The sequence below is a fragment of the Mesoplodon densirostris genome, chromosome 5, assembly GCF_025265405.1.
Source record: "Mesoplodon densirostris isolate mMesDen1 chromosome 5, mMesDen1 primary haplotype, whole genome shotgun sequence".
In the NCBI taxonomy this organism is placed as follows: Eukaryota; Metazoa; Chordata; class Mammalia; order Artiodactyla; family Ziphiidae; genus Mesoplodon; species Mesoplodon densirostris.
In genome coordinates, this window is record NC_082665.1 from 69,782,897 (window position 1) to 69,798,277 (window position 15,381).

Below are 15,381 nucleotides of genomic sequence, written 5' to 3' on the forward strand. Positions count from 1 at the left end.
GGCTGCTTCTGCCCCAGAAAAATAGGTCTATTTTATTTATTAAACAAATGTCCAAAATGTGCAGTATGCTTTAGAACCACAAGTAAATATCTTTGATAGCATATTCTTAACAAGACCCACTGGAGCTCTTTTCAATGCATGGCCTTCTATATACCCATACATTTCCTTAGTCCAAGGCAAAATGGCCCAGGGCAACCCTATCTTTAGAGAACATACTTCATGAGGAATGGATACTCCATATTTAAAATATTCTTATCCAACTTGCCTTCCACTGCATCTGTGTGTGTTGCCTTTGTTTCACCCTTGTACTCACCTAGGCATTAAACCCCTCGCCTTCACCAATTACTGCAAAAAAAAAAAAAAAAAAAAAAAAAAAATCAAAAATTCAAAAATCCAATCACAGCAAGTTTTTTGTGAGAGTGGAAGTTTATTGAAGATTTGGGACATTTTGGGGAAGTACTATACAACATTCCACCATCTCTCTACATTCTTCCTTCCCCTTTTTCCATGTCTTCAATCTCTTCCCCTTCCCAGTTCAAAGTAATTCAGTATGGCCCTCTATCAGTCAGGACAGGCTGGGATGTGCTGTGGTACAAAACAACCCCCAAACCAGTCACTTAATACAAACATTTATATGGGAATGAGACCTTCATTGATGTGCTTCGAAAGTACCTACAGAGATAATCTGAGCCTAAGCTCTACGTTTATATCTTTTGTAGCATGGATAGTTACTCGGATACTGAAAATATTACAATATGTCAAGAAGGACCTTATAGTTCCCTAAAAGGGGAACTTTATTTTGGCCTAATGGTTGCTAAATAAGAATTTACTTCAGAATCATGTGGGAACTTTAAAACATTCAGATGCCTGGGCCCCATCCACAGATATTTTGATTCAGTAGATTTGATGTGCGGTCCAGGACTCTAAATTTTTAACAAGCTCCCCACATACTTCTGAAAATTATACAGGTTTGAAAACTACCCCTCTAGTACAGGGGTCAGCAAACTACAGCCCTTAAGCTAAAGCAAACCCTGCCATCTGTTTCTGTAAATAAAGTTTAATAGGAATGCAGACATGCCCATTCATTTATATATTGTGTATGGCTGTTTTGTGCTATAATGGCAGAGTTGAGCAACTGAGACAGAGACCATATGGCCCACAAAATAGAAAAAGTTTGCAAACCCTTACTCTTGTCTATTTCATAACTAATCTCCAGAGTCATGTGATTACTTGTGATGGGAACTAAGTAAGGCAATGCAGATGATCACTACTGAAAACAATAATACCTGGACTGAATTCTTTACAATCTTTATTTCATATGAGAAAAATGATTGTTTTTTATATACAAATTACCAACCAAATTTTTTCCTGAGTTATACTGTCCCCTAATGGTAGAAATGTTAAATCACAGATGCTTAATCAGATTAGACGTTCCCCATTGTTAATCAATTCCTGAAATCAGTCACTATAGACTTTGTAGCAAGGGAATTTAGGGATCAGTTCAGGTGGTAGAACTGAGCAGGACTAAACGGGCTCAGACAAGGTTGGCAATTTTAATGAGAATTAGAATCCCTTCCCTCTGTAAAATTCCTTTCTCTTCAAAGACTATTACTCTTTGCATATCCAATTAGATAGTCATTTATCCCAAGGCGATACATTTCTTGGGGACATTTCAGCCATTTGTGATGCCATGTCCATCTCCAAAATTGAAGCACAATACTATCAATATGGTCAAAATCACATGTGCACTCACTATGATGAACTGTGATAAAAGGAAAGAAAGCTTAAACAGGAACCTGGATGCATACACATAAATGCCAAAATGGTTACCAAGGGGGATTGCACCCATGTTGGCAATAATGAGTCAGCAGAGGATGAAACCACTGGTTTTCTCCTTGACTAATGATTAAAATCCTCTGAGTCACTTTTAAAACATGATGATGGCCAAATCCTGCCCCCTGTCAGAATTACTTGGGACATCTGTTAAGGTGATGCTGGACATTTGTAAGGTGGACCACACTTTGCGTAGGAATGAATTAGATCATCCCTAGCCACTAGCCACAATTTTCATGCAAACTCAGTGGTTCTGAGATCTTAAAGTATGTAAGTATCACTTGGAAGCTAACTAAACATGAAAATTTGCAAGCTCCAGTCTCACAAATTAAAACTCAGTGGATCTCAATTTTTAACAAATGTCCCAAGCGATTTGAGAGTCACAGTCTGGAGACCAAACATACACTAACCTACACAAATGATATTTATTCTACAAATTACACTTTTTTAAAGGCGGCAGCATTGTTTATTAATTAATTTTACAAGCTACCTGACCAAATGTGGGGAAATTTTTCTGTTCCAGGTGTGAAAAGAAATTACTAACAAATTCATTGGCTTAAACTAACAATTTTATTACATTTCATGATTTTGTGGGTCAAGATTTGGGCAGAGGTCGGCTGGATGATTCTTCTGCTCTCCTGTGGTGCTGATTAAAGTCACTTAGTGGTACCCAACGAGCAAATAGTTTGGCCTGAAGAGTCCAAGATGGCTTCACTTCACATGCCTTGGCTGGAAGGCTGGGCCAACTGGGACTGTTGCCTGGAATGCCTACACACCTCCAGTCTGGCAACCTTGGCTGGAGTAGTAGGTCTCCTTACATGGCAGCTCAAGGCTCCCAGAGAGAGTGTTCCAAGACACAGAAAGTGGAACAGAGTCATTTCTGCCATAGTCTACTGGTCAAAAAAGTTCCAGAGCTCAACCAGACTCAAGGGGAGGAGTCATAAACAGGCTGGAGTCATGGGTGTGTGACCCTTTGAAAAACCTCAAGTGCACCTGCATAGAAACCTGAACTCAAAAGGAGTCCATGCTTGGTTTATTGCTGTCTTGAAATTCTTTATAATTTTTGAACAAAGGGCACTACATTTTCATTTTGCACTGGGTCCCACAAATTATGTAGCCTATCCTCATCATAAACCTCACCTTTCAATGGATAGAGTATTAAAAATTTTGTAGCCATCTTTAATGGGCCATAAGCTGCCTGCCAGAGACTTCATTCCTCACCGTAGTTCTGTATTCAAAATTATCCTTTCAAAATGAAGAATGATGTTTGTGGGTTAAACTCAGCATAAAGAAGGGAAACAAATTATGAGGTTGGAAACTGGAACAAATTCTGTGATAAGTTTAGGATTAAGAAATATGTTGGAAACCAACAACACTGAGTATCTGCTAGCACCCTATAACTGGTCACCTCTGGGCTCACTCACTCAGTTATGTCATTAGGCATTAACCAACAGTTATCCAAGGTCAGTATGTGTGCTGAATTTATACATATTGTCCTTGATGAGAAAGACAGCCAGTAATCACTATATAGAAAGGAGTCTCCATGGTCTCAGCAAACCTGGATTTGTTTTGCGGGGGCATCTGCAAAACTATGTAAAGGTTATTAGGGAAGGCAGTGACAACTCCTATGCTTTTTGAGAACCCCAGCCACATCTGACATCTCTTCGGGTCATCAGTCATTTGCACTACATTATATTCTCAGCAGGAGTTCAATATGATTGCTCGTGATGAATCTAAGCAACAAATGGCATCATAACAATAACAACTACCAAAAACCAAGATGAATAGAATGGGGACACAATTAATGGAGAACAAGGTCAGGAAAAGTTAAGTACAGTATTTTGCACAAAGGCAAAGATTACTGAATTGAAAATATTGATATGATAAACCCTTGAAAGGTATGATTATCCAGGGAAAGTTTCTTAGAGAAAGAAGCTAGACTTTGAAAGAAATGAGGGTTGGCAGAGTACTGAAAGGAAATAGAAACTACATTGGTATGAGGACAAGAAGAAAATCAGCCCAACTAGAGTGGAAGAACGTGGGTAGAGGGATGTTACTGGATAAATCAGAGGTGAGGAAAGGAGGGTCATTGTTCCAGGGCACTGGTCCTAGGCTGCAGAATCTGAATTTACTCCACAAATTATGGGAAGTTACTGTAGTTTGCTATTGGTTTGGAGGGAATAAGTGATGGTTTTTTATTTTAGTATGCAAGCATAATAGTGGAAGTCTCCAGCTGAGGCACATTCCAAAGGACATATAAGACTAAGATGCAGAATTTTTCAAAGGAGGTGGCAGAAACCTAGTGAATGATTCCCTGAACCACTGATCCACATTGAGGGTACAAGTATTAGAAGCTGACGATCAGAAAGGACTTTAAAAGAGAGGAGTTCTTGAGATACTTGACGGTGGGAATGTTTCCCCTTATCTCAGGAGACTATTTGAAGAAGTTAATATGTATCTCTTGGAGTTTGAAGAACACAGTGGCCTGTTATCTGATTCCCTCCTGAAGAAAACTTAAAGGGTAAAAGAAAGGATGACTAGCTACTTTGATGGAGGGAGTGAGAACTGGCCTGCATTCCCAGGGTTCTTTGAGGTGAAAATGTGTTTCCTGTTGTGGTAGATGTTGTGATGCCTGAAAGACTTGTTCCTCCAGCCACTAGAAGTGATGCCAGCAGAGAGTCCTCAACTGTCAGTCTCCTAGGGGATTGCTTTGGCTGAAGAAAGCTGATGACTGTCTGGTATGGGAGTACAAAGTCCCAGCCCCCCACCCCAATTTAGAACAACTCTTCAGAGCTATGCCAGGATCAGAACTCCCTGTAGATTGGCTAAGGCCTCTGTTGAGGCTGCAGCAAAGCTCAGCTTCTCCCGCTGACCAATTTTGCTTCTTTCCCTTCCTTTCTACAGGAGTTGATCCCAAGGACACTCCCAAATAAACATCTTGCATGGTTATCTCTATTTCAGAATCTGTTTCCCAGGAAACCTGACCTGTAACACCTGTAGATCAGATATGGAACCCACCAGCAAGTGAACTAGCATGAATTATGTTGGGTCTGTCAAAGTGGGACCCTGTAGGGAGGAATAAACATCAGCGGACAGGATCCTGAAAGTATCTCTGAATTCCTTACAGCTGGGGAAGCAGTGAGTACCAGCTGGAATATAGCTGCACCAGCCCAGGTCAAGAAAACTGAAGATTAAAGATTTCCAGTTATGAGGGGGAGAGAGTCTTTGAAGAACTTACAAAACTATCTCTGAGAAGGGCCAGTTTTAACAGTTTGCCAAGTCCAAAGAGCACAAACATCCAGTTCACAGCAGTGTCAATCAAATAAAGCCTTTCCCTCCCCTCTCCTGTCCTCCTTCCAGGGCTCCAAACCTGGAGAGGTTAGAAACCCGGCGGAGGGGCAAGAACACAAGATAGCATAAGAGAGAAGACGCCAACCCCACACTTTCTTGACTTAAAAGTTTAAAACTGTTTTCCCATCTCTCTCCATTTTTCATGATATCCCTCAAATACTGTCATAGTCTATCCTTTCCTTTACTTTGTGAGATGCTCCATATTCCTGTGAAGCGCTCTCTGCAGTGTTCTTGTTGCAAAAAGTCAATACTTCACCTTGTCCGTAGGCTCTGACATAGCGCAGGGGTGGAATTGCGCGACCGCCACGCTGCTCACTCCGCCCTGCGCGCTCCGCTCTCACTCCCAGCCCAGCCCTGCTGCCCCGCCCCATCCGTTCCGCTCCTCTGGCCCCGCCTAGCCACCCTGCCCTGCGCCGTACTACCCGGCTGCCCCGCCCCATCCCTCTCGTCCGCCCACTGGCCCTCCCCTTCTCGATGGGTTCGCCCCGCCCCTTCCTGCTGCCCCGCCTCATCCCACTCGTCTGGTCCCTCCCACTCGTCTGGTCCCGCCCCCTCCTGGTAACCTGGTGGCAAGGAGCGGCGGCCGCCGGCGCCATGGGGACTGCCTCGTCGCTCGTGAGCCCCGCCGGCGGGGAGGTGATCGAGGACACGTACGGGGCGGGCGGCGGCGAGGCCTGCGAGATCCCGGTGGAGGTGAAGCCCAAGGCCCGCCTGCTGCGCAGCTCGTTCCGCCGGGGCGCGGGGGCGGCGGCGGGGGCCGGGCCGGGTTCGCTGCCCCGCGGGGCGGGCGGCGGCGGGCTGCTGGGGGCCAGCTTCAAGTCCACTGGCTCGTCGGTGCCCGAGCTGGAGTACGCGGCGGCCGAGTACGAGCGGCTGAAGAAGGAGTACGAGATATTCCGGGTCAGCAAGAACCAGGAGTTGTTATCCATGGGCCGCCGCGAGGCCAAGCTGGACACGGAGAACAAGCGGCTGCGGGCAGAGCTGCAGGTAACGCCGGGCCCAGGCGCTCACCGGGGACGGCCGCGACACCCGGGAAACTGAGCCCCGGGGCCGCCTGCCCACCGCCTCGCAGCCTCTTGGCCGCACTGCCAGCTGGACCCTGTACGCCTGACTGCTCTGCATTTTAATTTGAGGGGACATACTGTCTTGGGTCTAAAGTGATTCCTTAACTAACCGCCCCCCCCTTTTCTATTTCTGGTCCATTCATTCAGATGCCTTGAAGCAATTAGCCTGAAAGTGTCCTGAAGCAACAAATGCTAATCTCCAGAGAAGTAGGTCCACACGGGGCACACATATACACAAAAGACTTTGGTGGCATCTGTTGAGGCAACTCATCAAACCCTTCCTAGGAGTTTTTAACCACGCCTCGCCCTCCCACCCCTCCACCCCCCCCACACAAATTTACATACCTCGGAGGTGGGGCTTCTGTCTCCGTTTATTTTATTTTTTATTTTTTTAAAATGTATTTTTATTCTTTTTTAAAATATATTTTTTAACTTATTTATTCTTGTTTTTTTTGGCTACGTTGGGTCTTCCTTGCTGCGGGCGGGCTTTCTCTAGTTGGGGCGAGGGTGGGGGCTACTGTTCATCACCGTGGGCAGGCTTCTAACTGCCGTGGCTGCTCTTGTTGTGAAGCACGGGCTCTAGGCACGCGGGCTTCAGTAGTTATGGCACACGGGCTTAGTTGTTCCGCAGCAGGTGGGATCTTCCTGGACCAGGGCTTGAACCCGTGTCCCCTGCATTGGCAGGTGGATTCTTTTTTTTTTTTTTTTTTTTTTGCAGTACGCAGGCCTCTCACTGTTGCGGCCTCTCCCGTTGCGGAGCACAGGCTCCGGACGCGCAGGCCCAGCGGCCATGGCTCATGGGCCCAGCCGCTCCGCGGCATGTGGGATCCTCTCGGACCAGGGCACGAACCCGTGTTCCCTGCATTGGCAGGCGGACTGTCAACCACTGCGCCACCAGGGAAGCCCGGCAGGTGGATTCTTAACCACTGCGCCACCAGGAAGCCCCTATTTTCGTTTCTTTATGAAGTTCCATAGCTGTTGGATTTCAGTGATCTTGAAGTGAATTTTTCTGGCAGCCCCTGGTTTTCACCACCTTAACTGCTGTGGTTGAAAACGTTCCCTAGGTATAGTCAAATTTCCTTAATCCACTTGATTAAATTACTCGAAAAACAATTATTACATGCCCTTCCTATAATAGATCTATTTTAACTGATTATTAGGAAAGTTATTTTTTTGTGAGCAAAGGCGTGAGATTTTGTGTCATCAGTTTGGGGCCCCTCTGAGGGTTGTAGTTTGTTTACTCTATTTTTCTTTACTATGGAAGAGACTTCTGGACAGCCCAAGTGTTCCTGAGCTCATTACAGGAGGAATAGAATAAATACCTCAGACCTGGTTTTTCTAGAAGGAAGAAGCCTTCTTCCTTCTAGACTAGTCCTTCTAGTCAATCCCTCTCCACCCCTACCCCACCCCCATTAGCTGTTGTATAATTAGCACTGTTATCTGGGAAGACATAAGTAATTTTATCTGTTGTCTTACAGATTTTCCTATTGGGCAGTCTTAATGCACTTGTATATATGAAATGGACTTATGCATTTCAGATATCTGATTTCATGCATCCAAGCCATTGTCTTGGATTCACTGCATATTGCAAAAGACTGAGGTGGAGGTAGAAAAGAAAGCCAGACCAACCAGGGTAGAGTGCACTAAGTGTTGACAAATGTCACAGTCCCAGGTTATTCCTGTTACCAATCCTGATTCCTTATGTAACCCTTTTGATTCCTTTCTCACATATCTAGACATTTTTTAAAAACCTTCTGTATTTATTTAATCCATTCAGTCAGACATTTACTGGAAGCCTGCCGTATATCAGGCACTGCTAGTGCTTGGGGCTAGCAAGAGGAGTAAGACATGGAGCCAAGGAGTGCACAGTCTCACAGAAGTAATTATTCTTCAGGTTAAGCCCTACAAGTTGTACTTTTTGTTCTCTTAAAGATGGGAAAGCTGAGGTGTAGTGAAGATTAAGAGCTAGTGCAGTATTTCAAAGAAAAAGCATTAATTTCTATTGAAAGCTTAATGTCAAATATCTTCATTTATAATTCAAGCATATTTGCATTTTTTTTCCATTATGTGTTTGAATAGAATGGCAATATGCATTTCTTGATAACTGGTGAAAAAGTAAGTAGATTGTTAAAATTCTAAGATATTTAATATGTATATAAGATAATGTAAAATTTGGGAGGCATGCTATTTTTGTTAGAAATAACAAGGTAAATTATTCCAGGCACTTCAGAAAACTTACCAGAAGATACTTCGGGAAAAGGAAAGTGCTTTAGAAGCAAAATATCAAGCAATGGAGAGAGCAGCTACATTTGAACATGACAGAGATAAAGTTAAGAGGCAATTTAAGGTAAATTTCATATATCTTTATCCCCAAAGTGATATGGAATAAAAACAGTATATTTTAAAAGTTCATATAATACTGTGATGAATAAACAGAAGTAAATGATGTAGGAGCCATGAAAGTTATAAGAACTAAACTAAAGCACTTTTTACATTTTTGAGTTGGACGAGGTAAACTTAAGGTAGTTTCAAAGAAAAGGTATGAAAGTGAACATTTTAATAGGGATTTGTGGGGGGTGGGTGGGAAAGGAAAGTGTTTCTATTAGGGGAAAGCATTTAGAATGTTTGGGGATGTTTTCTATGGGTAAGCATTACTGGCATTAAATGGGAGGGGGCAAATTTGCTAAACATCAGGGAGCACACAAGGCAGCTCCACACATCCTGCTGGAATTCCAGTGGGTTCCAGTTACAAAACAGTGATGTAGAGGTACTCAGATTATTCATCCTACAAAAGGGGAGATCAAGGACCAAATGAATATTGATTTTATGAAAGAAAGAATTTTCCCTTAAAAGTTGATGGTACAATTTTTGATTATGGAAAAGGGTTTCAAAATTAAAATCCTTCTTTTAAAGATTTTTAGGGAAACCAAGGAAAATGAAATTCAGGATTTATTGAGGGCCAAGCGAGAGCTGGAGAGTAAACTTCAGAGGCTACAGGTTCAAGGGATCCATGTATTTGATCCTGGAGAGTCTGATTCAGATGACAACTGTACAGATGTTACTGGTAAATTTATTTCCTATTTATAATATTTTGAGATTTCAATATAGGTATAATGATTATAGAGCCAACTTTGAATCCTTTTACTTATAAGTAATTGCTGTTACAAATAGAGTTGCACTTTCTCTTTCTCAGTTGTTATGACAGCTCTTTTCTATGAAGTCCATGATGTAGAGGCTGAGGTTCCTTCTGTCTTATTGTTCTACCAACCTTAACCCATAGCTTTTCTCTCTCTGATCTAAGCCCCTCTAAGTCCCAACATCACATCTACAATTTAGCCAGGGGGAGGGAGGGAATACCTTACTTTCCTTGAAAGCACAATCTGAAAGATATACAGATTACTCCTACTCAAACCCCATTGGCCAGAACTCTACCTAGGAAGATGGGAAAGTGTAATCATTAGCGGGAGAGCCATGTATCCACATAAAGCTTGGGGTTGTGTCACTGAAGGAAGAAGGGGAGAATGGAGGACAGTTAGTAGTCTCTGTCACATTATTTTTCCACATAATTGATATATTCTTTACAACTATAAGAATATCTGCATAATATTTCATTGAGTGATTTCCAATGCAGTTTTGTGAAATACTTTTAAAGTTCTTGTTTTACAATTAAACATAGAAAGTGTTTTTTCTAGAAATAAAGAAAAACCTGGAATCATAGACTGAAAGGTTCCACTGTGTTCCAAGGAAATAATAATGAAGTGTGATTGATTTTGGGAAATATTCTATTTTAAATGCAGTGGAAAACTGCAGTCACTCTCCCATTTATTAAAAATATAATTATATTCTTACAAACTGATGTATTTTAGAGTGAAATATGGCAACTGATAATTCCCTTTTAATTTTCATTTTAGTACCATTGGAATTTGACTAGCATCCTGGGACTTTTATTACTAACTTTTGAGAAAAAAAAGTGAAGTGATTCTTAATGACATTAGTCCTAGTGATTATTTCAGTATTGACATATGTTAAAATGTACAGGGTTTCAAAACTATTATATTCTAATTCTCTTAGCAAGTTAATAAAAACGAGTTAATATTTCCTCGTAGGTCTTTCTTCCTATTTCGATATAAACATGAAGAAGGAATGCTTGAGGGAATGTCACTCACTATTTGTCACCCACAAATAATAATCTCAGTTTTGCCAGAGATTTAGCCCAAATACCAGTTTACTTATGTTTAGTCAAGGATGCCATGAATTATTATTTATTAAAAAAAAACACAACGTGTTCATAAGTACCTGTTGATTCAATCATTAATTTTTTTGCTCTGAGAAGTAAAGAAAATGTGCTCTTTACATCCTTAGCTTACATCCTAATGAATTACCAATATGAATCAATATGAATTACTGGTGTGCCAGTAATAGTCTTCCTTTGAAATTCTTTCCTTCACATTTTACACTGATACCTAAATCATATAGTTAGGAATGTTTTTAGAATTTTTTTGTTGGGGGGTGTTTTTAACTCCTCTCTGTTATTATAATTCTTTTGGTTATTGTATTCCTAATTTATTCTCATCTTTCTCTTTTTAATCCCCTGTGTAAGTTTGAGGTGATAACCAGAATTCTGTTAACCACCACCTTAGAACTTGCCAGAAGTTGGTGGCAAAGTACTTTCAAAATCATTGTTTTGATTTCAAAATCAAAGTTTGAATATCTGTTGTATTTATAATATTGTAGTATTTTTTGCATTAGAAATCCATTGAATATATATGATAAGGTTTTGAAATTCCAATATAATTTGGTTTTCATCAGATGAAATCTCTTGCTTTTACAGCTGCTGGACCCCAGTGCGAGTATTGGACTGGTGGAGCCTTGGGAAGTGAGCCCTCCATAGGGAGTATGATTCAGCTTCAGCAGTCTTTCCGGGGCCCTGAGTTTGCCCATAGTTCTATAGATATAGAAGGACCCTTTGCTAACGTCAACAGAGGTAACACACGCCATTTGCCAATTACCTTGGTTAATGGTAGTGACTGTTCGTGTACTATAATCTTATGCTGGGAAGACTGCCATCAGCAGAGCATGAGACTTGTGTTCTGGGTGTCTTCCACTGTCAAACCATCATGTACTGGTGCTTGTCACTGACCAGGAATGATGAAGTTACATAATTCACATCAGGATCAGATGGTGCCTCCCAGCCAGACTGGCCAATAGGTTCTAATAACTGAATTTCTGGTCTGAGTTCTCAGATATTTTAGTTGAGCGGTGAGAGCCTAATGTAGATTAGCTGAAAAACAGTAGTGTTTAGTCTTTCCCTCTGCATCTTTGATGGTGTTGGAGGTTAGAGAAGTTGTGGAGTAGAGTACAAAACTTCAGTTATATAATATAGTATTCTTATTCATTATCTTTTATATAATTGGTATCCAAAACAGCTCTTAAGATCTGTTCCGAATTTCAATACCACCTCAGATCTGAAATGTTATAAGTAGCTCCACTCTTTTCTTAAAACTTTGAAATATAGGGACTTCCCTGGTGGCACAGTGGTTGGGAGTCCACCTGCCAATGCAGGGGACAAGGGGTTAAGCCCTGGTCCGGGAGGATCCCACCTGCTGTGGAGCAACTAAAGCCATGGCTGCTGAGCCTGTGCTCTAGAGCCCGCGAGCCACAACTACTGAGCCCACGTGCTACAACTACTGAGGCCCACGCGCCTGGAGCCCGTGCTCCACGACAGAAACAGGCCACTGCAATGAGAAGCCCGTACACCACAACAAGGAGTGGCCCCTGCTCGCTGCAACTAGAGAGAGCCTTGTGTAGCAGCCAAGACCCAATGCAGCCAAAGATAAATAAATGAATACATAAATTTTTTTAAAAACCCTGAAATTATTTACCTATTAGCAAAATGAAAATTATTTTTTTAATTATGCATTTTGAATTAGTCAAATATGTCTTAAAATATTCATTCTCACTAACTATCTTTTGGTTATTTTTTGTTTTGTACTGTTCTTGAACTTTCTTTTTCACTCAATGTATTTCAAGAATAATTAGTAGATAAAACTGGGAATGTAGGCTCTCCTCAAGTAGCAAACTAACTGAACAGCCCATGTTGCCTAGTTCCCTGACATTTGACTGGAGCCACGGGTACCCCAGCAAAGACCACTGGTGACATTGATTGCTTTAAGCCCCAGGATAGAATTTGAGGTTAGAGAACTGAGTGCCTTCTAATATCTTATTCTAGAAGCTTTGTCGGTATTACAAGTGAGATCCGATGATGCCTGTTGTTTTCTTTCAGACTTTTGGGGAATCATGTTGTCAAATATTTTCTAGTAATTATTTTTCGGGAACTTATGAGAAATTTTATTTTCAGATGACTGGGATATTGCTGTAGCTAGTTTATTACAAGTTACCCCCTTGTTTTCACATTCTCTGTGGAGTAACACTGTCAGATGTTACCTCATTTATACAGATGAAACCCAGCCCGAAATGGATCTTTTCCTTAAGGTGAGGGCATTTATAAATTCTGTATTCATTGATTTAAAATAAAGTTAATGTTGTGTCCTGGTTATGATACTACTGATTGCCTGAACCAAGTAGTTTACTACCCACTAGATTATGTCTTAAAGAGTAGGAAGCATCTTGGGCTTTTCTTAAGAAAACGTCTTACTCAGTATTATCAGTATATTCAAATTAAGGCCTTGGAACTTTATGCTTTTGAATGCTTCCTTACACGTTCTCCACAGTGTTTACAGCCCTTACTGATGGTGTCTGCTATAGTTAATACCTGCCAGCTCTATTCTTGAATCTGTTTCAGATTATGTCAAAATTTAATCCTTGTCATGGTTTTAAATTTTTCAAGGCAGCCATTGGGGTTAATCTAAGGCAGGGGTCAGCAAACTACAGCCTGTGGGCCAAATCTGGCCTGCAGTCTGTCTGTGTATGACCTAGAGCTAAGATTGGTTTTTACAGTTTTAAACGGTTGAAAAAAATCAAAAGAAGAATAATATTTTGACATGAAAATTATATGAAATTCAAATTTTGGTGTCTATAAATAAAGTTATATTGGAACACAGCCACGCGCAATGTATTGTCTCAGGTTGCTTCTCACTAGTGGCAGAATAAATTATGATGGAAACTAAATGGACCACAAAAACCTTTGCCAAAACAGCCAAGTTCTTAAGCTGTTATTAATTTGCCATCTGGCCCTTTACAGAAAAGTTTACCAACTACTGTTCTAACTGAATTTTAAATAAATATGCATGTCACATGCTATACCTGCTATATTAACATCGTCCAGATTGTTGATTAATAAGTTCATTTAGCTTTCCTTTTTGATAATACTCAATTTTGGTAAAAAGACAAAGTATTTTGAAAACCAAAGCTTCTACTCACTGAGTATAGGCTGTTCCCAAACACATGTTGAGGGAATTACTAATTTATTGCATAATAATCATCATCATACTAAGTACCTTGATTTGTTATAGACCAACATATTTTTATATCTGTTTGCTTTAGTGTTCTAATATACCACGGCGGACACTTTTTACTATATAAATCTATGGATTTACATTTTTCACCCTATAACAATAAACAGAAGTCATTGGTAATAATAATAATCAAAATAAATAACTACCAAAGCAAAATAGCCTAATACTTTACTCCTGTTGTTTTAGGTTTATCATGAGATAAATCATTTTCTGGGCTAGGAAACAGGAAAGTTGCTAAGCTATTACTATTTTTATTTTATAGAGAAACTTGCCTTTTCTCTTAAAGATTTTCTTTAAGGTGTGATCATATATTTTTTAAAGTTTTAAATCAGAGAATATCCAACATAACCTTTTTGATTTTAAGTAGTATGAAGCTGACTAGATCTTTAGTTAAATAAGCTGTGCTTTCTTATGTTTTAATTTGTTTTTAGGACTGTTCACCTAAACTTAAAAGAATGTGTGAGACAATGGGATATTTTTTCCATGCTGTGTATTTTCCAATTGATATTGAAAATCAGTACCTCACTGTAAGAAAATGGGAAATTGAGAAGAGTTCATTAGTTATCTTATTCATTCATTTAACCTTACCAAGGTAAGCTGAAAATTCTATAATTTATTATAGAAGTTAAACTCATAAATAGAATTGAGATTACCAGATGAACTTGAAAGATAAGTTCTAATTGCATTCTTATAATCAAAAACAATCCATGAAATTCAATAAATTCTATGACTTTTAATACGTGAATAAAATAAATTTAAAGTTTCACACTGTTAGGCTTGTTAATAGGTTATAAGTTTAACATCATTAATGTAAAGATCATTTTAATCAGAGGTCAGCAACCTATGGCCCTCAGGTCATATCCAGTCAGCCACCTGTTTTTATAAATAAAGTTTTATTGGAGCACAGGTATGTTCATTCATTTATGTATTGTCTACAGCTGCTTTCACACTACAACAGCAGAGTTGAGTATTTCAGCAGAGGCTGTATGGCCTGCAAAGCCCAAAATGTTTACTAGCTGACCCTTTACAGAAGAAGGTGGTGACCCCGATTTCAATAATCAGCATTAACCTTCATTATTTTCTTTCTTCAGATACAGATTGAGAGGCACTTGAACACTTGCATAGGTGTTAAATCATATTTTTAATTCTCTGAGGAGCTAACTACTTAAATCCAGTAAAGTGAGCAGTTTTCTTATAATGTGAAATATAATCACACCAATGAATCTAGTCTGCAAATGAAGCTTTTTTTTGTTACCAGTTAGATATATAGATAGAAGACAAAATAAGATAGGTTAAATAAATTAATTTTTCTTTCTATATTTTCTATCTGATTGGATTTAATCTTTCCAAAGCTTTTTTCTCTTTTTATTGAGGACCAACTCTGACTTTAACTGTGTTTGGAAGTGTTTGGAGCCCTAAGCTTTATGAGAGTCCCTGCAATATAACCTATCATTGATCCTTAAGACTCTACCCAGAGGCCAGGTGGCCAGGGAGCTATGTGGTCAAGGAACCTTTTCCCAAAATAAGTTTAAGGATTCCTTCAACTTGATTTCCTTTAGTTGGAGTCCTTTACCTCCCCTTCCCTCTTTTATTTTCCTGTTTTGTTTTTATATTAAGAATATATCCTGTTTTATTCTTTAATATCTAGGTAGTATTTT

General features: G+C 40.1%; 1 protein-coding gene across 3 annotated transcripts in view; it reads left to right on the forward strand.

Annotated features, from left to right (window-relative positions):
* Positions 1 to 5,746: 5,746 nt before the first annotated feature.
* NPHP3 (nephrocystin 3) overlaps positions 5,747 to 15,381 on the forward strand; it is a 44,170-nt gene continuing 34,535 nt past the window's right edge. For all 3 annotated transcript variants that reach the window (XM_060099014.1, XM_060099015.1, XM_060099016.1), the window contains exons 1-6: positions 5,747 to 6,171; positions 8,470 to 8,595; positions 9,162 to 9,312; positions 11,080 to 11,232; positions 12,607 to 12,740; positions 14,155 to 14,315. In XM_060099014.1, the coding sequence (XP_059954997.1) occupies positions 5,779 to 6,171; positions 8,470 to 8,595; positions 9,162 to 9,312; positions 11,080 to 11,232; positions 12,607 to 12,740; positions 14,155 to 14,315 (1,118 nt within the window). In that variant the 5' untranslated portion in view covers positions 5,747 to 5,778. The remainder of the gene's footprint in view (positions 6,172 to 8,469; positions 8,596 to 9,161; positions 9,313 to 11,079; positions 11,233 to 12,606; positions 12,741 to 14,154; positions 14,316 to 15,381) is intronic.